This window comes from Pan paniscus, chromosome 6 (genome assembly GCF_029289425.2).
Source record: "Pan paniscus chromosome 6, NHGRI_mPanPan1-v2.0_pri, whole genome shotgun sequence".
NCBI lineage: Eukaryota > Metazoa > Chordata > Mammalia > Primates > Hominidae > Pan > Pan paniscus.
Window position 1 is genome coordinate 180,749,951 of NC_073255.2, and position 25,053 is coordinate 180,775,003.

A 25,053-nucleotide genomic window follows, 5' to 3' on the forward strand; every position below is an offset into this window, starting at 1 on the left:
GGCTGGGGAAAAACCATCAGAAACAAACAGGGAACAGTTATTCTCAGAGCTCACACCAGGCCAGGAAGAGTTCATGTTCCCATCAGCTAGAGTGAAACACCTCTTAACATATGGCCATTGAATAGAGTCCTTGGAAAGTGTCAATAAACAATGGCATCAATAGTTGGATTCAATGGTGGTAATAAGAATAACCCCAGATTAAAGACTGTTGTGGGCTTAACAAGGATTGCTAGCAAGCCCTAAAGGTCATTCTTAATGGGAAATTATTAAGTCTTTCACTTTCACCATGTGAAGGGGTTGCTGCTTATTCCTAGTTTGATGGAAGTTTTATTATGAGTAGATTAATTCAATTTTTTTCCTTTCTATTGTGAAATTTTTAAATATATAGAATTTTAATAGAATAATATAATGAACACCCATATCTCCTTCTACATTAACTAATTCTTAATTGTTAATATTTTGACATTTTCTATATATTTATTATCCATTTATATTGCTTCCTCTTGATACAGATATAGATGTAGATATAAGATATAAATACATCAGTGGATATATATATTATATATATGCTGAATCACTTAAAAGTACGTTTTAGACATTGTGAGTAAATCTTAATAGAATATATGTACACGTACATGCACACACACACACCACTATATACCACGGAATAATTTAGCAAGTATTTTCTAAGAACAAATATTAAATACAATATCATTATCACACTCATGAGTTTAACATTAATATGATAACACTATCTAAAAATGCCTCTTTGGGTTTCTATCTTGTTATTCAATTCAGGATCTAATCAAAGATTGTTTCAGAGCATTTAGTTTCTTACCTGTTTAGTCTAATTTTATCTCAAACCATTCTCTTACTCTTTGTCTTTCATGTCATTGGGATTCTTTGAAGAGTGCAGTCTACTTGTTTTGTAGAAGGTCCTGAAATTTGGAATCCTCATATCCAGATTCAGATAAAGCTTTTTTGGAAGTAATTCTACATAGACATGTTGTATGCTTCTCAGTGCATTACATCAGGTGACATATGATGTCAGTGTGCCCCATTATTGATAATGCTATTTGGTGATTTGTTTAAGTGTTTTCCACCATATTTCTTCATTGTAAGGGTATCTTCTCCCTTGGGAATTCATAAGTACTCTACAGCATGAATCTGGGAGACTACCTGAAGATCCTGTCAGAGGTGTTTAAACCAGAGCAACTCTATTTTGAATAGGGGCTGTGTAAAATAAGGCTGAGACCTACTGGGTTGCATTCCCAGGAGGTGAAGGCATTCTTAGTCACAGGATAAGACAGAAGGTCAGCATAAGATACAGGTCATAAAGACCTTGCTTATAAAACAGATTGCAGTAAATTAACAAGCTAAAACCCACCAAAACCAAGATGGCTACCACTTCTGGTCATCCTCACTACTACACTCCCACCAGCACCATGACAGTTTACAAATGCCATAGCAACGTCAGGAAGTTACCCTATTTGGTCTAAAAAGGGGAGGCATGAATGATCCACCCCTTGTTTAGAATATAATTAAGAAAGAACCACAAAAATGGGCAACCAGCAGCCCTCGGGGCAGCTTTGTCTAAGGAGTAGCCATTCTTTATTCCTTTACTGTCCTAATAAACTTGCTTTCATTTTATGGACTTTTCCTGAATTCTTTCTTGCATGAGATCCAAAAACCCTCTCTTGGGGTCTGGATTGGGATCTGTTTCCAGTAAAAATCCTGTCTCCTAAGATATTTTCAGTCAATTATTTTAGCATCCACTGTTTGCTTGAATAAATTATTAAGTTGGCTCCAAGGTAGTAATTTCATAATTCTTTCAATTTTTTTACATTTATTAGTTGGCATTCTTTTCTCCATATCCACCCTCCATCTTTCTCTACCTTGCTCTCTGCCCTGTAAGACTGATCTGTAAAATCTACGGCTCTGCAGCCCTCTGGCTTCCTAAGTCTGGCTTATTGGAAGCAAAGACAAGAGAAACAGGAAAGAGGGAGAACTGTGAGGTCAATAATTTATTCACTTCCTGAAGGGTCAATATGGACTGAACCAACTGACTCTGATTCAAGTTCCTATTTAGCCAACCCTTCCACATAGTCCTCCTTGTCTCCAGGTTCTAATAACAGCCATCCTCTCTTCTCATTTAGGCCTAGAGGTTGTATAGGAGTTTTATTACAAGCTCAGAATCCTGCACTATCCTGGTATCTTGCACCCTTGCTTGTGGTTTTCCCATATTCCTCTCATACCTTTGTAAATAGTCCTTTTATGAAACTTTTCTCAAATGGCATAACTTGTGTCATTGTTTTCCTGCTATGACCCTTGGTGTTTCATTTGCTTTGCTCACTTCCTTTTATTTCTCTTTCACAAGAATCACAGCTGCATTCAATGGCTCTTCCAAACTTCTCTGGATTCCTGCTCATTTTTCCTCATGATGTTTTTATAACAAATCTTTTGGACATCTAGTCTATCTTGGCATTTGCTGCTGGAGGACCTAGACAAACATTGTAGTTTATTAACTTCAAGCATTCCCATGCCATAGACTTTAGTTAAAGCTTATAGAAGAATTGAAAGAGTTGAATATGTTGCCATCAATTTAGTATCTATCAAGAAAGATTCTCTTGTACTAGCATTTCAATAAAGGTGCCTGAATTGAGTGTGTGTCAAGGGGGTGGTTAGACTTGGGGTTAAAAACAACTGGGAAAGATATAAGCTAGCAGCATATGTTAAAATCAGAACAGTATTAACTTGAAGAAGTTCTAACTCATATCCTTTATTCTTATGTCTTCAGTTAATGTTGCCCTGTTTTTGTCTTCCTTGCTGTTTCCAGGGAAAGAATATTCAAGGCTTTTGTTTGGATGGTTGAACTAGGGTCTATGTGTAGGTCTAGAGATGGCACATGCACCTTCATGCTAAACTCTCCATCAGCAGAAAAGTGGAAAAGACTTTGGAATGAGTTTTAATTTCTGGGGCTGTCACTTATATGACCTTGGAAGAGTTCTTTAGCTTCGATGAACTTGTCTCTTATTTTATGAACAGGGAGGTAATAAATATTCACTTTTAAACATTTTTTTGAGGATTGGTGAAACTGCCTATAAAGGACTTAGCACTGTGCCTAGAATATTGTAGGATATTTGGTCTATTATTTTTGTCTACGTGTGTGAATTAGAAAAAAGCCCAATCTATTGATAAGATGTTTGGATCTCCAGTCTCCAAGGAGAGTGTCTCCTCACTCCACTTAAACACCAATGCTGGTGCCCCACAGCTGTGTAACCAGGACTTGTTCCCAAAGGCCAAATGCCTGTGGTCTCTGGAGCAGTTGCCTGAAGAGTGCTGCTGCTGTAATTAATTGTGGTAAAGTTTTAATGAACCCCATAAGGATATTTTTTTCTGACACTTACTTTGTAAAACCTAAAATAGTTTCTATTCCTATGAGATCAATTATAAAGTTTTTTTTTTATCTTTGCCAAGATGCCTGAGGCAACTTTCCAGCTGTGTCTTTTTAATGAGTTCTCCACATGGCTCCTGGGCCATTGGTTCTTCCTACACTGAGACGGCAGGAGCTCCTGGGGAGCAAGGCATGGAAACTTCTGAGATCCAGAAGATGATTTCCCTGGGAAGGCTCAGAAGTGCACATTCCTTTCAACTTAGAATCTCTCTAGATTCATTCACAGCCACTGAGGGAGGGAGGAAGTGATGGAGAGTACTCCAGAAGGCCTTAATATGTCTCTTATAGATCAGGCCTTTCTCATTAGTTTTATATTTGAGTCTAGACTTTGGGCCTCTCAGCTCTGTCTTGTTGACTAGCAACTAGAGGAGGTGTACGATAGATCAGATCCTCAATATAGATATGACAAGCATATCTATACTCTTACTAACCCCAACCCCAGACTCAGGCTACCTCTGGTCTTTAATTAACCTGATGGATGTGCCAAATGATCCCTCATTCCCAGGAAATGTGCTCATCCATATACAGGCCAGTTTGGACATTCAATTGAATGAATTACTCAATTTGTGATGAAAAACATTTAATTTAAGCTACTTTGGAGAAGTAAGTTTAGGTCTATAAGGCCAATTTATGAAATAGACTGACATTTATTGCTGAAGTAACCAATTCTTTTGAGCTTTCATTCACATTGGTTTTTACACTTACCATCTGTCTGACATCTCAGCAGCATTGAGATTAAGGTAATTGAAAAAAGAAGCCAGGGTGGATTCGATTTAATATAGACAGTCCAGTCAGTAGAGGTATTGCCAAGATATATCTGATGGATTTTATAAAGAGGCTTCAGCTCATTATTTAAAGGTAAACAATACTGACACTTATAAAATACTTCCTGGAAAAAAGTAAGCCAGCAAGGTACTAATAGTCAAAAAAGTTTCCTGGATATGTTAGGCAATTTTGTTTAGATGAATTCAATTTAATTTATATAGGGTGATCAGATGGTCAGAGATTTTAGAGAGAATGTTCTTAGAGTGAAGAATTAGTTAACAGAAATATACAATTTTAGGTGATTATAAGTGGTCTCTTAAAGCAGAGAACATTTATCATACATGTTTATCTCTTTTTCCTCCCCAGCTGCCACTAAAATGGCAAAAAAGCAAAGGTGTAATCCACAGAAAAATATAAAATTAGAGGGAAGACAGAAGCAGACCAGAGAAACTGCAGATTTCTTTTTCAATACAGAAAGGCACAAGGGGAGCAGTAACCAACTTATCAGATAAGAAGCTACCAGCTAACAAGCACGCAAAAGAGAAACCACTTAGAAGCACAGTGCATTCCTTTCAAGGGTCCCCAGGAAACTTCAGACTAGCAATAGTTGAGAACGAGAATACAAAAAGGGTGAAAACAGGGGTGTAAGCTGAAAGTCTATTATTACAGCAGCTGAATCCTCTGACCTCTTTACCACCACCACTCGGTTAGGCAAAAACGTGCCCTAAGCAGGAGCCTAGAGGTTATTCTATGGAAAAATTGAAGATAAGGCTTAGATTGCAAAATCTTAGACAGAGCAGAAGACAGTGAGGCTTGGGACTGAACTCAGAGAAATCAATAACCAATGTGAAGACCTAGGGAGGAGAGTACGCCCCATGATGCTCCCTGCCTCTCAGTCTTTCATACTCAGGTACATTCTCTTCTTTCTCATTTTATAAATTAACAATATGTTAGAAAGATCATTCATCATGACCAGTGGGATTTATCCCTGTGATGCAAGGATGGTTCAACACACAAAAACCAATCAGTGGAATACATCATATCAACAGAATGAAGGACAAAAACCATATGATTATTTCAGTTGATGCTGAAAATACATTTGATAAAATTCAACATCCCTTCATGATAAAAACCCTAAAAAAACTGGTGATAGAAGGAACATACCTCAACATAATGAAAGCCATCTATGACAGACCCACAGCTAGTATCACAACAAATGGGGAAAAACTGAAAGCCCTTCCATTAAAATGTGGAACACGACAAGGATGCCCTCTTTCACCACTGTTATTTGATGTAATACTGAAGGTCCTAGCTAGAGCAATCAGACAAGAGAAGGAAATACAGGAATCTGAATTAGGGAGATACAGTAGCTGTCAGTAGTATATTTGCAAATTTTTGTAAAATTATTTTAAAATAAATTATTTGTAAAAATTACATAATATTATGACAAAGAGAAGAAATTTTATTCTTAAAACAAAGTCATCCTTTGAAACTATTAAACTTATAGTAAATTTTTTAGATGTCAACTTAAAATAATGCAAGGGAGTTTGGAAGTTTTCAAAATTCTTTCAATGCTTGAATTTTCTACCTAAACATAAACTCATTTCTCTAATTCTAATTCCAATTAGATATCTTAACCTATTTCTATTTGAAAACAAAGGAATTCATAATCATATAATCCATTGGATGAATTTGTAAAATTTAAAATCGATGAAAAATCTAAAAGAATTACAGTTTCTCCATATAAAAACCCAAACATTAAATGGAAAAATATTTGTAGCAAACAAAAACACAGAATCCATAACTCTAATGAATAAAAAGTGCATGTAAATTAATAACAAATATTGTTATATGCACGGTTTGCTGATATTAACTACTTTTTTCATTCATTCATTCAACAAGCATTTATTGAGTGCTTTCCATTGACCAGGTCCTGAGCCAGGCACTCTGGATAGGAAATGCAAATGGCCAATAATACAATAATGTTACATTCAAATTTCCTAGTAATCAGACATATCCAAATTAGAAAGTTGTAGTTTTAGACTATCAAATTGTTGAAGACAGTTTAGAAATTATATGCAGGCACACCGAGAGAAACATGAAAGCAGGGAGTTGTTTAAAAAATTAGTTGGGAGGGAGTGCATCAGGATAAATAGCTCATGCCTGCAGGGCTTAATACCTAGGTGATGGGTTGATAGTTGCAGCAAACCACCATGGCATATATTTACCTATATAACAAAACTGCACATCCTGCACATGTATCCCAGAACTTAAAATTAAAAAAAATTAAATTTAAAAAAAATTAGTTAAAAATGGAAAAATTAATTGAATTAATCTTTTCAAAGAATAACTTTATAATATTATAATAACTACCTCTTTATTTTTCAACTTAGCTCTAATGAGAACTCTGCAATATTACTTTATACCCAATTTACAGATGGAAAAACAATTTGGAGATGTTAGCTATCTTGTCCAAAGCCACATAGATAATCATCAGTTAAAATTATATTGATTGATAGATTGCCTAGATTATCATGGTAAGTGGCAAACAGCATCAGAAATTTTATGTATAATGTGAGGTCTATTAAGCTAAAAATATATGAAAATTGGGAAAAAGAAACCACCAAATGTCAACAAATCTACCTTTGAGGTGTGGCCTGATGGGTGAATTTCATTTTCTTCCACAATGAGCACAGGTGGTATTTTAAAATAAAAGAAAGACAAAAGTATTTTAAAAGTTGTTCTGCATGAGAAGCACTAAGGCCCGTGAAACTCAGACAGCAAGACCATCTTTCCATGTGACACTAATGTGCCTCCTAACGCTTCCCAAAGGCAACATAATAGACATGGAATAGGGCAGTGGTTAAAAGCATGGAATTTGATGTGGATTTAAGGTTACTTAAGCTCTTGGATTTTTAATTTTCTTATTCATATAAAGTCATTTCATTTTGGGTATGCTGCATGAGAGCATATATACAAGGTTCCTGCCACATATCAGTAATAGAACCAATGTTTCAATTATGGTTACTAGTAAAGCTTAGAAGATGGGTGTTGTGTTTCTAGAGATAAATGTGTACTCAATTCAAGCCTTTCAGATACAGTTAACAACTAAACATATAAAGAATACATCTAAGAAGAATATACAAATTTAAGTTAGATAATTTTTATTTATTTCAAGTGAATTCAAAGGGAGACTGACTGATAAGTAATTCACTGTAATGGATAATTCCAACTCCTCTGTAGTTGTTCAAATACTGAGAACTGAGCAAGATAGACCAAATCTCAAACCTCTAAACTCCTCTGAGTGACGAAGAGGAGATATCTTATGGCCTGGAGCCCTTGGGGATATTGAACATTCTGTACGTGGGTCCTTTCCATATCAGTAATCATTAAATCTTATGATTTGCACCCAGATATCAATCTAGAAAACTGAATAAAAAACTTGCTTTGAACTCCAGTTTCCAGGCACTCTTGAATTCTCTTTGACTTATGCCCATTCTAGTTATTAAAATATGAAACTCCTCTTACTCTCTTGATCAATGATAAATCAATAATCTTTGATTAATATACAGGCATTTCAGATTTTTATACAGTTATGCAGGTTGTTGTTAAGAACAGAAAAGACATTTATATTGCTACTTTCCATGACAATAATGTGTCCAGACTTGAAAACATGAAACAACTTAAAAATTAAAAAGCCTTGGGAGCGGTGGCTGCTATCCCACAATAACACTGGGTCACAAATGAGCCCTCCTGGATACGGGTACATGGCTTATGCCCAGCCAACATTCAATGTGGAATGTTGGTATAAATGTGAGGAATTCAGCATTAGACTTTTGCAAAAGATCTATTGGTTAATTATGTTATTAAAGATTAATCTATAAGCTATTTGTCAAGAAAGAGGGAAGGACAAATTAAAATTATATTTTTCTTGAAATGAAGAATCAGGCTACCTGTGAGAGAAGGAATCACTGAGTCAGTGGGATTTCTGCCTAAGGTAGCCTATGCATGGTCTCACATTTGTGCTTTCCTAGGGATAGGTAGACTGGGGAGTTAGAGGACATGTGTACACAACATTAGTTAACAGGGGAGCTTTGGAATCTGAGGCTGCTGATAAGCTTTTTGTTGTTGATATTCTGGGTGAGGGTCATTCATTTGTTTTTGCTATTTGTTATCTCGTTACCTCAAATCCCTTATTTGAGATTCTTCATTAAATTATGATCTCAATTAAATCTGGAAACAATTTACATTCAGAAGAGAGAAGATACCCTGCTGCGGAGACAGGACCCGAGAGAATATATGGAAGAAAAGTGACAATGAGGAAAGGTTAAAGATAAAAGTAAGAGAGGGAGGTGAGAAGGCAAGCATGCAAAGAAAACGACAAGGGAGATGGGAGAAAATGATGGAGAAGAAAGAAGTCAAAGGGAGATCAGGAGAAAGAAACAGGAGAGAACGTAGGCAGAGGAAGAAGCTCTGTAACTGAGTTTCTTGCAAGTCACTTTAATAGCAGCGGCAATTCATGAGCAAAAAGACATGAGCACAGTCTGCTTTTCTAAGGCCATAAAAACAAGATTTTTAAATAAAAGTGCACATTTCATGAAAAACATAAAGAAAGTGACTAACATATAATGATCTTGATGTTTTTCAATTAGTCACTATGAAATAAAACTAAGCATCATTTATTTTTTCACTTATTTATTCAGCAAGTCAATTGAGCATCTAACTACTGTGACAAGCTAGTGGGACTTCAGTATAATGGACAAGCAGACATAGTCCTTGCCCATAATGAACAAGCAGACATAGTCCTTGCCCATAATGAACTTCGCTTCTAGTAGAAGAGGCAAAGAAGCAAATAATGAAAAGACACACAAATTCTAGTTTACTGTATGTGCTGTTCTGCTATTAATAGCAATGTGGTTGGGGGAGGAAGGCATAAGAGCTAATTAAAGTGATAACTCTTGACACAGGGACCAGCATATGTAAAAACACTGATGCTGGAAACAGGTTAATGTGACCTAGAATTTGTTCTAGGTTCGGTGTGGCAATGACACACTGATCAAAGATGAGAACAACCGGAGTTATGATTTAAGAAGCAGGGAGGGCCAGATCATTTAGTGCTTTTAAAGCATTCAAAGGGAATTTGGATTGTACATTGCTGAAAGAGAGGGCACTGAAGATTTCTAAGCAGGAGAGATAATATACTATATACTAGTATATACTGTACTACATATACTATATACTAGTATATACTGTACTACATATACTATATACTAGTATATACTGTACTACATATACTATATACTAGTATATACTGTACTACATATACTATATACTAGTATATACTGTACTACATATACTATATACTAGTATATACTGTACTACATATACTATATACTAGTATATACTGTACTACATATACTATATACTAGTATATACTGTACTACATATACTATATACTAGTATATACTGTACTACATATACTATATACTAGTATATACTGTACTACATATACTATATACTAGTATATACTGTACTACATATACTATATACTAGTATATACTGTACTACATATACTATATACTAGTATATACTGTACTACATATACTATATACTAGTATATACTGTACTACATATACTATATACTAGTATATACTGTACTACATATACTATATACTAGTATATACTGTACTACATATACTATATACTAGTATATACTGTACTACATATACTATATACTAGTATATACTGTACTACATATACTATATACTAGTATATACTGTACTACATATACTATATACTAGTATATACTGTACTACATATACTATATACTAGTATATATTTTACTAGATATACTATACTTTGCATTTTAAAATAATAATAGGATACTTTTATTATTTTAGTGGATTTTGTCAAGTTTGCCCAGAATGAAACCTCACAGAGGTTAAGAAAGGCACAGATCAAGTGTTCTCATTTAACCAATAATGATTTTAAGACAAAGATTCCATTTATTTCTGTTACTTATAAGATAATTATGTAAATAATAAAACATTATGTATAGTACACTACAGGCTGTGTGGTCCAGAACGGGACCCAAATCTAAGGTTATACAATAAAATTTTATTTTGTATAGTGAATCTGTATCTGCTTACACCATTCAATTTGGAAACAGTATGAAATATGTAAATTATAAATATGAAGGTCAACTCTCTCTCTTTTTTTATCCATGCACCCCAGGAGACTGTAGATTGTGGTGGTGGCATTAAAGAGCAGGTGAACAGACTTCAACTTTGGAGAGTGAGATGAATCAAGAATGACTCAGTTTTTCATTTGAGTAACTTGCAGGTGGCAGTGATGCAACTTATCATGATAGGTAAGACAAGGAAAAGAAAATTACGCATTCCATTTTGAATACACTAGCTTCAAGATGCCTGGGTTCTCATCTTAAATCTGCCCTTAGTCTTAATGAAGTCATATCTTCTGTAGCTTCAGAGTTACCTTTAAAATGACATCTGTGGATAAAATCGTCTTTAAGATTCTTTGCATGCCTAAAAGTTTCTTAAGTAGCACCTTATATTTATGCTGAGCTTTAGCATTTGCAAGGTACATTTTGATGCCTCATAAAAGGTATAGTACTCTTTTTATGCTGGTAGCGCATGAGCCATGCTTTCAGAAACATTTCTTCATTATCTACGGTGTCAACCAAATGCTTAGCAGTTTAGAGGCAAAGATTGATAATTGAGTGGTTTTCAAAAAAACAAGAGATTTATAATCCTTTGGGTATATACCCAGTAATCCTGCTATAAAGACACATGCACACGTATGTTTATTGCGGCACTATTCACAATAGCAAAGACTTGGAACCAACCCAAATGTCCAACAATGATAGACTGGATTTAAAAAATGTGGCACATATACACCATGGAATACTATGCAGCCATAAAAAATGATGAGTTCATGTCCTTTGTAGAGACATGGATGAAGCTGGAAACCATCATTCTCAGCAAACTATCGCAAGGACAAAAAACCAAACACCGCATGTTCTCACTCATAGGTGGGAATTAAACAATGAGAACACATGGACACAGGAAGGGGAACATCACACACTGGGGACTGTTGTGGGGTGGGGGGAGGGGGGAGGGACAGCATTAGGAGATATACCTAATGCTAAATGATGAGCTAATGGGTGCAGCACACCAACATGACACATGTGTACATATGTATCAACCTGCACGTTGTGCACATGTACCCTAAAACTTAAAGTATAATAATAATAAAATTAAAAAGAAAACAAGAAATTAACAGACATACAATTTATCTTTGTGAATTATATTTACTAATGCACTCAATATCTAATACTGTTTTTTCTGCATTTGAAGGTGTTATTGGTCTTTAAGTCCATACTGTGGTCCCAGGAAATATGAGATTGTGTTGACTTTTGTCCTATAATTGGAGAAGAAGCAAAAAGGTGTGAAATTCCATTAGTCTCCCAATCATCAGCCTTTCTGAGTGTGTTGTGGAATTAAGAATAATGTTTATGGGTTGCCGGAGTATAAGATGTGCTCCCAAGGTACTGTTAAAAGCTCTTTTGAACACAGTGGATTTCTGCCTCTGAATTATCGATGAGCCTCACTTTGGAAATCTTTGGTCATCTGCCATCTCTGCCCTTGGAATGACATTCTTTCAGTTGAGCCCTCATTTCATTTATAGAATAACAATTACTTTTAATTTTCACAAGGAAGTTGCTGCAGATTTGTATTGTATTTCTGATTAACAGCCTTGTACCCCTTGTAAGGGTCAATGAAATTGGGAAATTATGCTAAAAAGCTGCTATATTTTTCTTGAAGGATAGCAACGGCTTTCTGTTAGTAACTTTGATTTTATTTTATGTTTACTATAAGTATTAACTTAAATGTAGCTTTTTACAGAAAAATATTCTTGTTTCTAAAAAATAGAGTTAGCATTACTGATATGATTAAAATGAGTACCTTAGTTTGCCTCCTGGGATAACATAGAGCATAGCTTGTTGATTTTCTTTATTTTTATTTTTTTAGTTTCCCACCTATCTCTCTGATCTTTCTTCTTGTTCTCTTTTGGAGATTTATCTTTCTCTGTCCATCTTTAAAATATTGGTTATTCTGAAGATACTGTTCTTGACCTTCTTTTTTTTTCCTCACTAAAACTGCTTTGCTCTCCTTGAATACTCTTATCCATTATCATGACTTTAACTATCTGTTAAATCTGTACTTTGACCCGGATGTCTCTAATAAACTCCAAAACTATTTAGTTAATTCTTTATTGTTTGTCCACCTAAATATCCATCATGTTCAAAATTATATTCTTTTTTTAACTTTTGCTTTTAAATAATATCTTCCTTAGTTATTCCTCATATAATTGAGTGAAAACACTTTATATACAGCCACACAAAACAGAAGCCTGGGGAGCACACAAACCAGAAACCTGGGGAGTACCCCAGCTCTGCTTGGCTTCCTCACCACACACCAAGTCACTGAATGCTGATAATTACATTTCCTTCACATGTTCCATACCCATTCCCTGCAGCCTGTCCCCATGGATACCATCTCAATTCAGGTACTCACTGTCACTTGAAAATGCAGACTCTACAGATAGCTTGGGCTCACAGTATCCAATCTCATTCTTTTAAACAATCCTTCACATTAACCAAACATTAATCTTTGTAATAACATATCTTAGTCAAATCGTTCTACTCTTTATTTCCAATGAAGTCCAATAGAAGCTCATTTTTGAACCGCTTTCCCAGTATTATTATTGGTTTTATTGCTGTGCCCTCCTTATACCTTAAGGTGCATCCTGGTGTGTCTTTTTTTCTTGTGGTTACTTCTTTATTATTTTTACACAGTTTTACAATTTTCACTGAAATCTCTTAACTCCTCCATGGAAAGTCAAAGCCTTCCTAGATTGGACCTAATTCCTCCGGTACCAATGGGAAAATAACTTATAATCTTCTAAATCTCCAGACTCAGATGTCACTTCAGGCATAATTGAATAGGTGAGGTCCAGCCTGGCATGTCTTCCTGAAGAGTGTCTAAACTTTCCATCCACAGCAAAGCCTTTCCCTATCCACTTTCAGAAGGATCTACCCCACCTTTCCTTGCTGCCTGCAGTATACTGTGCACACGTGTATCCCAGGTCCTACACCGCTTATTTGCATGGCTCACTTGTAGGCAGACCGTAAACTCTTGGAAGATGGAGACAGTATCTCACTAGTGTTTGCTTTTCCAGTGTCTAGGATGATCCCACACAGAGCAGATGCTCAATAAATGTAAATTGAATGAGCGAATTAATAAATGAATGATTAATTATTCATTATCTACACATGGATAATTGTGGATATAAAATATCTATATGTAGATAATATATGAATAATTGAAAAGCATCCTGGCAATATTTTATTTAGTCCTCCAGTTTTAGGTAGTTAGTAAGCTTATTTTATTTTTGTTAAGTGCTTCAGCTATTTTTTCTAACCACTGTCCATAGTTACAAAACTTTTCTTGTTATTCTTCCAGAGATTTCGGGACAAATATTCATTGAGCTTCTTTACTCTGTCCATAGAAATACACCTGCTTTGAAACCTTTATAGTCTGTGAGCCAAAATCATAGGCATATTTCCGAGTCTCCCCTGTTAGCTCACACATTAACAACCTACATCTCTCTGGAGTAAAGAACCCAGTGTGTTCTGACAAATGAGATTTGGATGTTTCTCTCTAAAATGTTGCCCAGCCAGCAAACACACACACACACAGACACACACACATAGATATATACATAATACATATACACATAAGGGACGTACACATAAAGGGGATAATCAGAAACATTTTCAAGGCATCCTCTGTCTATGCTTTATTATGTGAATATAAACACAGCCCTTACACCTGAGGCATCATTATATCAAAAGTTTTGTTGAACTTTAGGAGTATATCATAGTAAAGGTGAAGGTGTGAGTTACACATTTGCTGCCCCTGAAACACCAGGGCTTCTACCATGACACCTCTTCAAGGCCAGCCTTACTCTGGCTTCTGTCTTCTCTTATTTCCTACACCCTATATCAAATCTCAGGTACTATGTGGAAAGGCCTCAATCTTTCTTACCACAGTGTGGGAGGGTTGATAGAAGTATTTTTTTTCTAATCTATCAATACCAAGTTAGAATTAACTAAGAAGGAGAAGATTTTCAAGCATTTATGACAGAAGCATGATGCTCTGCCTCCTCCAAGCTCCATTTAATCCATCCAGGGCAAGACTGAGATCCACGAACTTATCACAATCCAAATACTTACAGGGTGTAATTTGCAATGTGGCCCCTGGAGAATGCATGCTCTTGTTACTACAAGAGTTTTATGTGTAGAGATCCAGCTGGTTATTAAGCCATCACCTGCCAGCTTTTTTTTTCTGAATGCCCATCCCCAGGGCCCAGAGAAATGGAGACAGGAGGATAAACTACCTTTGTTTGTTCTGGTAGACACAGAGTCTGACTGCTGTGTATCCTGTTTCCCTTAGGGACTCTACCTTGTCCTCAGGGACAACCCGTGAAGGCTTGAGTGGAGATAACCCCACCATAAAACCTATACTGCTGGTGTTCCCAGAGAGCAGGCTGCAGTCTGCATCAGCCTATGCTAAGAAAAGAGAGACAACTCCTGCATCTGGAAATTCCTTCTCTCAGAGGCTGCTGGTGGGAGCAAGATCCTCAGCTCTGGCCTTCAAAAGCTCCTGTGATCTCTGCACAATTTCTCTAAATAGAATTATATTTCTGAGACAAGACCAGGCCTGATACTACAGTGAGTAAAGGGTCTTTCACAAAGTCTGGTAGTTTAGAGAAGCTAGGGTCTGGATGAAGGCAGGGCTCCAGAAATCAGTACATTGAATGGGAGATACAGAGATAATTTATTGGCAGACAGTTTCCTGGGCTAAAGGTGGAGTTAGCATTTGCAGAGGTGGAGTCATAAGCTGCACATTGAGAATGACGCATTGATCGTTTAACATTTGTGTACTTCTATGAAACATCCTGGTTTTCCCTTTCTATAGCCCCTGTGGCTATGTGGTTGGGGGAATGACAAGCAGAGAAAATTTAAGAAGAGTCTGAAGACTTGATTGAAATCTAGGATATGCCTTTGAATGTTATTCCTAATGTAATGCCTTTCATTCGTCCATCCATCCATCCATCCATCCATCCATCCATCCATTCATCCAACAAGTGTAGTGGGCATTGTGCCAGCAACAGCACCTGCTAAGAACCAGGGAAGCAGCCCTGCAAAGGGGTGGGGTGAAGGCAGGAATCGGAATATTATCCTGTTAACTCTTCACATAGATAACCACTTGCCCTGGCCATATATCAGAAATGACTTCAGTGAATGCTTGCTGGATTAGTGATGGCACACTTTCTTGGCTTGCATGCAAAGGGAAACAGCCAGATTTTCCTGAGTTGCTTCAGGAAGTAAAACATTTAATGCAAGCTTTATTTTCCCTAAAACTAGTAAACACAGGGAAGGAAACCTCTTTGAAATTGCATTTGTAAACCTCATTTCCTAATTCATGCTTTTACGTATTTTCTCTAATCATTTACTGGAGCACCTGCATGTGCAATGCACTCTGCACAAATTACAAAATAATTGAAAACCAAATATGAAAGAGAAAGTGGGGGAAAATATGCAAACTAAATAAATTAGAAAGTAAAACACATAAGAACATGGCTGTGATCCTTACTCTAAAATAAAATGGCTAGCCATTCTGAAAAACAACTTACTCTGTGGCTGCCCTTCTGATAGCAAAAATGTGGGTCTTGCAATCCAAGTTAAGTAAAATTCTGTGGGACTGGATATAGTATACATCACCCTGTCTGCATTTACACTAGTTCTCTGAAACAAATTTATTTTCTGCTTTACTCTGGATTAAAGGATTTGGCATAATGGCTCCGAAAAAACTTGCTGACTGAGTCAGCACCCTGTGTGCACCATAAACCCCCTCCTTCTGTTAACTGACTAATCCGGATCTGCATTTGCTCCTCAGCACATAGCTCATTGCCACAGCAGAGTCCAACGCAGGTACTGTCACAAGGGCATGACAGAAAATCAGACATGGGTCACAGAATTCATTCTCCTGGGATTTCCGCTCAGCCTAAGGATTCAGATGCTCCTCTCCAGGCTTTTCTCCCTGTTATACGTCTTCACCCTGCTGGGAAATGGGGCCATCCTGGGGCTCATCTGGCTGGACTCCAGACTGCACACCCCCATGTACTTCTTTCTCTCACACCTGGCCATCATTGATATTTCGTATGCTTCCAACAATGTCCCCAAGATGCTGACAAACCTTGGCTTGAACAAGAGAAAAACAATCTCCTTTGTCCCATGCACAATGCAGACCTTTTTATACATGGCTTTTGCTCACACTGAGTGTCTCATCTTGGTAATGATGTCCTATGACCGGTACATGGCTATCTGCCACCCTCTGCAATATTCTGTCATCATGAGATGGGGAGTGTGCACAGTCCTGGCTGTCACTTCTTGGGCATGTGGTTCCCTTCTGGCCCTGGTCCATGTGGTTCTCATCCTGAGGCTGCCCTTCTGTGGGCCCCATGAAATCAACCACTTCTTCTGTGAAATCCTGTCTGTCCTCAAGTTGGCCTGTGCTGACACCTGGCTCAACCAGGTGGTCATCTTTGCTGCTTCAGTGTTCATCCTGGTGGGGCCGCTCTGCTTGGTGCTGGTCTCCTACTCGCGCATCCTGGCGGCCATCCTGAGGATCCAGTCTGGGGAGGGCCGCAGAAAGGCCTTCTCCACCTGCTCCTCCCACCTTTGCGTGGTGGGACTCTTCTTTGGCAGCGCCATTGTCATGTACATGGCCCCCAAGTCCTGCCACCCTGAGGAGCAGCAGAAGGTCCTTTCCCTGTTTTACAGCCTTTTCAACCCGATGCTGAACCCCTTGATCTACAGCCTGAGGAACGCAGAGGTCAAGGGTGCCCTGAAAAGAGTGTTGTGGAAACAGAGATCAAAGTGAGGGATGCCAGGGAAAGTCTAGAGGGTTGAAGATTTGCTCCCAATGAGATTTGTAGGAACAGTGGTGTAAATGCCTTAGAGTCTCATCTCTTAGATTTCTGATATCAAGAATGTATATTGATTGGATTCTATCCCTAAACGTGGAGTACCATGCAGATCACAAAGCACATGCAGAAAGGCGCTGAGCCATGTGGTGCAGCAGAGGTGCAAAGTGCCATGAACTCCTACTCCCAGGTCCCACCCCTACCCAGGATCTGCTTTCTGTTCTTTTGAGGCTTAGTTCTCTCAAGTTTCCTCTTAAATTCCTCTATTATTTCCATCTCTTTTTGCTATAAGTATATGCTGGTAATCCCATACCATATGCTACTATAAGAGAGTACTTGTAACCACACAGAATAAATACTGACCTTGGTTAAGCAGCCCTCTACTGGGAATGTAACAACAACTAAGAGTAGAGAAAATGCCTGGTTTGGAACCTAAAGCCTAAGGATGATGATATTAGTACTGGAAGTTCATCTAAATCACCCTAACAAATCTAATTCTGTAAAAAGCAAAGTTTAATTGTATAGATTTTTTTATATAAAAGGCAGAGAAATATCAGGATCTTTGTTTCATTTCACTTAATTCTGCACCATTTAATTAGAAAGAGTTTGGAAAGATTTTGCATTTAAAATAAATATGAGAGAATGTTATTAGGGATAGTTACCTTTTTCATAATTCAGATCGCAAAGCCGGGTGTAGGTGACAATTTATCATTATGGTGATTACATAAAACATTGTAGGAGTAAGAAAATACTGCAAAGGAAGAAAGCATCAAGGGAACCTGACAGCTTGATGTAACATCATAGACCACCGCTTAGAACCAAGAACATGTCAAGTCTTGATAAAGACTTTCAGGAACCTCAACAAAATTCCAAAGAGAAGCTACTCCAGGTGACATAAATCACTTTTCCTGGACCCAAGTGGTCAGAATGACATGGACAGGTAATTTGTTTTATTTTAACACAAGTTTGAGTCCTAAATGATCAGCATAATATGATAATATGATTTCTTTAACACATTGAGTATGGTACCTTTTGGAATTCTCTCTTTTTTCTCTCAACCCTTGTAGTATTGTGTGAATTCAACTGTATGACCCATGATGTTATTACATTATCTGCTGCCTGTACATTTTCTATTTTTACAATTTTAAAATATATTCTTATCACTTCATATATTTCTTCTTCCATGAAAGAAAGAAGCAAAGGGGGAACTCTTTCCTCCCACCCCCTCTCCAAATGCACTGTTTTCTTTTCAGTTCTCAAAAAGCCTAGTTGCTGACTATTCTGCTCATCCATTCATCTCGGTTAAACCTTCTGCCTCTGGTGATGGCCTTTGTTTTCATATCTCCATACTGTGAGGACATTTTTTGGCCTGCAGAAATTCACAAACCTTGCTCTGCCCTTCCCAAAGAGAGCAATTTGAATTAAAAAAAAAATACTGGATCTAAATTTAACTATCAACCACTATGGAATTATTGTGTGCACTACTCTGAAGCTAGAAAGAGAAAACAGGCACTATTTTCATATAGAAAGGACTTTCTAACTATATCTGAAAAAAATTATTACATTCCCTAAAATATGTATACTTCATGTTCTGCTTAAAACCTTTAAAAGAAAAGGGAAAGAGGAAACATATAGAGTAGTTCATCTCATATAAAACATAAGCAATAGATTTGGATTCAGAATATTTTTACCTAGGGTACAGTAGAAAAATCAGGGGGTAGAATTCATCCTATGTCAGTTCTAAGTGATTGGGAAAGAATAGACCAAAAAGACCACATTTCTACAGAAAGTGACAAATATAGATAAATTATAAAGAAATGTTCTCTAGCAGGTCTTAATAGTGGCTCTAATTTTATACATATATATATATTTAATACATTACAGAAAATACCTGAGTATATGAAAAATTTCTATTAATTGTTTCCATATTTGAGTTGTAGAATTTTAACAAACTAATTAAATGTTGGTGTTATGACCGCTTTATATATACATATTTTCAATATTAATCAGTTTTTAAAGGTCTGGGGGAAAGTGAAAGAAACAATTGCATTGTTTTAGGCTGCAAGTTCTACTGACTGCTTCACAAATGTTACCCCGTTTATCTTGCATAAACATCACAATACAGTCGCTATTATTTTCCCCATTTAATAGATAAGTAAACAAAGTTCAGAATGATTTAATAACTTATCCTATACTATGCAACCAGTAATAGAACAGAGTGTTATGGATCATACTGTTTGCAAACCCAAGCTGCTTCTTAGCAGCTTTCTGCCCAAAACATTACAAATTTTAGCTCAACAGGGGTTAGACTCAACATCCACATGATGGGGCAGAGTCTGGAACAAAACAGAGTTTACAGTATTATAGCCAAAGTCTTAACACCAGAAAGAATACATCCTGTAGCCAACCCATCTTTGGAGGATTCATTACCAGCTTTGGGAAGAGTAGAAACACTCACATTAGCAGCAGCATCATTTTCCAATAGTAACTCCCTCCTAATGCCTGTCTGCAAAATCACATGGCCTCATAAGGCATTGCCCCAAAGGGACAATCTGAACGAGAGAAACCCTGCTGTTCTCAGTGTTCATCTTACCTATGATTCTGGTCTTCTTTCTATCATTAGGTGTACCCACCTGTGTTCTTTACCTTTATGATGTGATTAATGCTTTTCCAGGAAGTGTCCCCATCTCTCCTGTGTACAGATCCGTGGTGGACCTACCTTACCAGTGCTCTAGGCTGCTAGGACTGAGAAAGGGGGAACCCAGCACAGGTGCAAGCTGAGATGCTTGCTATGTTAGATTCACATCTCAATTGTGTTACAACTTGCTAAATAGGTCTCCTTCTAGGAATAATATAGCCTCCTCAATCCTGAGTTTTATTTTAGGTCAGATGTGGCTAACAAGGTTTCAGCTAGGTGCCTTGTATAACTTTTATGAATGCTAAATGAAAGACTTTATGTGACTCTGATTTGAAGTGATGTATTTTTGTGAGAAGGATATAAGGACAATGAAAATGAAAAATGATTACATAGTAAGACTAAGAGCTGGTAAAATTCATGACTAAACAACTATAAAACTACAAAATCCAATTTTATTTTAATGATTCATAAATTATTATGATACTTACTGAACAATGGAAGTTTCTCAAAAAATCTCAGCTCTTTGTGTTTGCAACTTTCTGTGCCTGTCTTTGTTTTTATTTGGTTGGTGATATTGGGGAAGGTCTCCACCAAAGGAGGTTGAAGGTTAGTACACAGGAGGTTGGGTATGAAATGGTGTTCATTGTTCCTGCTAGTAGACAAAACTGTAAGAAGAATCCTACATAAAATTTTACATTCTCTACATAGCTTCAATTCAAAAAGGATTCTTGAGATAGCATCCAGATAGGAAGTATATACAAAAATAATTAGTCCATAGCTTTGTTACGTTCATTCTCCTACCCACACACTAAGAATTCCCATCAACTGTGTATCTAGAATAGCTCCTCTAGGAAATCTCAGTCTCTGTATGTAGAGATAGAAACTCACCCTGGTGACACCTTGTTAGTTGGCTGAAATTTTGGCACTCATAGTAGCCAACTCCTTATATTGGTCTCCCTAGTCTTACTATTGCCCTGGATACTAATCATATTAGGAAAGAAATATATAGATGAGCAAATAAATGAGTGCATAGCCATAAATAATTTTTGAAATGACTGTGTTTCCATAGCCTGGAAAAAAGGAGGAATAAAGCAAACAGGATAATTGTCTTCATATGTCCCATCGAGAATCTTGCAGGAGGCAAACATAGTTGTTTATTGCCTTCCACAAAGTGGGGAAAAATACCCTAGAATCAAAAAGTAGGTTTACATAAAAGTGGAATTAACATCAATATGAGAAAATATTTTTGAACATTATAAGTTATGCAACAATGAGGTCTTGTGAATTAGTGTGCAGCCTTACTATAAATAGAAACATAAAGGTTGAGTAAAATATAAATACGTTGAACAGGCATTTGCAATAGAGTCTTTCCAATGTCTCTTCAATCTTGAAAATTTAAGATTTCATAATAAACTTTTTCATTTTTTTAAAGAGGGGCGGAGTTTAACCTGATTTTAAACAAACTTACAGTCATTTAAAGATTTTTAAATGGTAATTCTAAGATAATCTTTTTTCTGTGTCAAAATCCTGTCTTGTTCTTCCGAGGATTCAGCAGAGTCATCAAAAGAAAATATTCAAGTAGGAAAAAATTGTTGTATAAGCTTCATACTTGTGGTTCTCATACTTTTATTCCCACAATGCCATCACAACTTTATTTCTAGATATACATGGTTTCACATTTTAAAATATTAGCCTGATATTCAGTGATAGTAGCTCAATGACTTTTGCCTTAAACACAGGCACAGGGGCTTGCACATGTAATCCCAAAAACTGAAGAGATTGAGGTGGGAGGATCGCTTGAGCCCCGTAGTTTGAGGCTGCAGTGAGCTATGACCATGCTACTGCATTCCAGCCTGGGCAACAGAGTGGGACCCCATCTTTGAAAAAACAAACAAACAAACAAACAAAAAACCCCACAGAGCAGTGACAGATTAAACCACAAGGAGAGGAAATGAAAAAGACAAAATTAGCTCCCAAGGCAAGATAAACATCTCTGTGGATCAGAAATAAAACATAAAATCAGATGTGTGAGTGATGCAGAAGCCACGGGTTAGCCGACTGTTTGTAAGCTGGCCTGAGTAGAGATAGCTTTGCTCTTAGGAACTAAATATATTAAAGTTCTTCATGCAATAATGGGGAACTGAGGCTTAGCACCTTCCTTGAAAATAAGGTATGGAGGAGGGTGGGAGGGACTGACTTCCTTTGCTTACTAATGAAGACCAAAAAATGTACTGTGCTGTACTGCTTCCCTATGTAGCCAGTTGAAGACTTGTGAGAACCCAGGCCCTGCGCTGCAACCAAATGTGGAATCCAGACATCCACTCTGGGTGCTGGGATTCCCAATATACTCAGTCTCACTATAGGTACATAATTCTAAACCATTTATGTAAGATCCAGGTCTGGATAGGAAGCCCAAAGAGCTGGGCCGAGACAACCCCTGAGCTTCTAGATGAGAGAAGAGGGAGGGAGAGAGACAGAGAGAGAGAGAGAAATGGAGAGAGAACTGGGTTTTTACATCTATTTTCAGAAGCTGCCAAGAGAAGCAGCCCAAAATATCAACAACTGGAAAATAAATTCACTTCTGATGATGTCCCTTGTGCATGTTCAGGAATGAACAATTGATAAATATTTATGTTTATGTTTAAATGCATAAAAGATTTCTTAAAGATATGCTAACTATTTTAGATGGCCAGGGATTAAGACGGAAAAACACGCATTCCCTGAAATAAGGACTAACTCTTGTTTTTTTGTTTTGTTTTGTTTTGTTTTTTGAGACGGAGTCTCGCTCTGTCGCCCAGGCTGGAGTGCAGTGGCACAATCTCGGTTCACTGCAAGCTCCGCCTCCTGGTTTCATGCCATTCTCCTGCCTCAGCCTCCCGAGTAGTTGGGACTACAGGCGACTGCCACCATGCCCGGCTAATTTTTTGCATTTTTAGTAGAGACGGGGTTTCACTGTGTTAGCCAGGATGGTCTCGATCTGCTGACCTCGTGATCCCCCCACCTCAGCCTCCCAAAGTGCTGGGATTACAGGCGTGAGCCACCACGCCCGGCCAACTCTTCTTAAATATGAAAAAAAATTCAACTAACAGGATAAATTCTAGATGGAGTACATTAGGGGAAAAAATGTGAAATAGAATATGGAATGCATCATTTTCCCAAAATGCAACAGAGACTATTTTTTAAGAAAATGGAATAAAAAGCACATAGAATCTAGACTCAGATATAATATCTATTTATCTTATAAGGATATAAAAATAATGATGAAAATGGGGTAGGACATTATTGCTGAAATTTTTTTCCTGATGGCTAAACACATGAATTCTCAGAACAAAAGATACTCTGAGTATCAAGCCACATGAATAAAAATAAATTCATATCTAGACATATCATAATGAAAGCACAGAACATTAAGGAGGAAAAGAAAATAATAAAACCTTCAGAGAATAAAAGAATAGCTACAAAAGAATAACAAATAATAGTGGACTTCCCCTCAGCAAAACAGATGCCAAAAGAGAATATTCAAAAGGATTAGGAAAACTGTTACTCTACAGTTTCACACACAGTTAAACTATAATTCAAGAAAAAGAGAAAAATGAAAATGTTTTCAAACAAAGTCTAAGGAAAATTACCTCCCTTAGGTCTTCAACAGAATTATTAATAAATATATTGGATAGAAAAAAAGATGAAAACAGAATAAAAGTATATAGGGTACATGTGAAGCATACGAGTTGATAAAGAATAATACTAAATATAATTGTTGAATGTAAACAAAATAGCTTTTTATATGAAATAATAAAAGCTCTTAGCAGCTGTAACAGGTTGATGTAAATAATACCAATGAATAATTAAATCATGGTAAAGCTCTTGACTTGACTAGAAAGGTGAAAATGCTGAATAATTGTAGATTGCATTAGAAAAATTTATAATTTAGTGTGTGTTAAAAATTCAAAAGTAGATCACATTTGCCATCTTTGAGCCCCCCACCTCTGCTGCAGTTGTAGCAGCCAATACGTCTGTCATCCACTCCTCAGTGGCTTCACCAGCCTTTCAGCCAGATACAAGGCTGTTGTCCTAGTGATTACAGCCACATGAGTCACTGGTCAGCTCAGCGGCTATCCTGACCTGCTGCCTGACTCCCATAATCTTCACCCATTTATGAGTGAGAACATGCAATATTTGTCTTTCTGTGCCTGGCTTGTTTCACTTAAGATAATGACCTCTAGTTTCATCCATCTTGTTGTAAAATACATAATTTCATAGTTTTTTAATGGCTGAATAGTATTCCATTATATATGTATAATACTTTTTTTATACTTTCATTTATTGATGGACACATGTTGTATTAGTCTGTTCTCATGCGGCTAATAAAGACATACCTGAGACTGGGAAATTTATTTTTAAAACAGGGTTTAGTTGACTCACAGTTCAGCATGCTGAGGAGGCCTCAGGAAACTTACAATCATGGCAGAAGTGGAAGCAAACACATCCTTCTTCACACGGTGGCCGGAAGAACTGCCAAGCAAAGCAGGGAAAGCCTTTTAAAAAACCATCAGATCAGCCGGGCATGGTGGCTCACACCTGTAATCCCAGCACTTTGGGAGGCCGAGGTGGGTGGATCACGAGGTCAGGAGTTCAAGACAAGCCTGGCCAATATGGTGAAACCCCATCTCTTCTAAAATACAAAAATTACCAGGCATGGTGGCACGTGCTTGTAGTTCCAGCTACTTGGGAGGCTGAGGCAGAAGAATCACTTGAACCTAGGAGGCGGAGGTTGCAGTGAGCCGAGATTGCACCACTGCACTCCAGCCTGGGTGACAGAGAGAGAGAGACTGTCTCAAAAATAAAAAAATAGAATAAAATAAATAAAAATCAGATCTCATAAGAATTCACTCACTATTATGAGAACAGCAGCATGGGGGTAACCACCCCCATGATTCAATTACCTCCCACCAGGTCCCTCCCACGACAGAGGGGATTATGGGAACTACAATTCATGATGAGACTTGGGTGGGGACACAGCCAAACCATATCATTTCACCCTTGGCTCCTTCCAAATCTCATGTCCTCACATTTCCAAACCAGTTGGGCCTTTCCAATAGTCCCCCAAAGTCTTAGCTTATTC

The 25,053-nt window shown here is 37.2% G+C and overlaps 1 protein-coding gene across 1 annotated transcript; it reads left to right on the forward strand.

The window, feature by feature from the left end:
• The first annotated feature begins 11,541 nt into the window (after positions 1–11,541).
• LOC100977815 (olfactory receptor 2A5) lies at positions 11,542–20,526 on the forward strand. Its single transcript, XM_063606407.1, has one exon. The coding sequence runs from the start codon at positions 16,315–16,317 to the stop codon at positions 17,248–17,250; it is 936 nt and encodes a 311-aa protein (XP_063462477.1). The 5' UTR covers positions 11,542–16,314; the 3' UTR covers positions 17,251–20,526.
• The last annotated feature ends 4,527 nt before the right edge of the window (positions 20,527–25,053 follow it).

Excerpts from the sequence above, each read along its gene's own strand:
- LOC100977815 (XM_063606407.1), top strand. The coding sequence starts at position 16,315 with ATGACAGAAAATCAGACATGGGTCACAGAATTCATTCTCCTGGGATTT.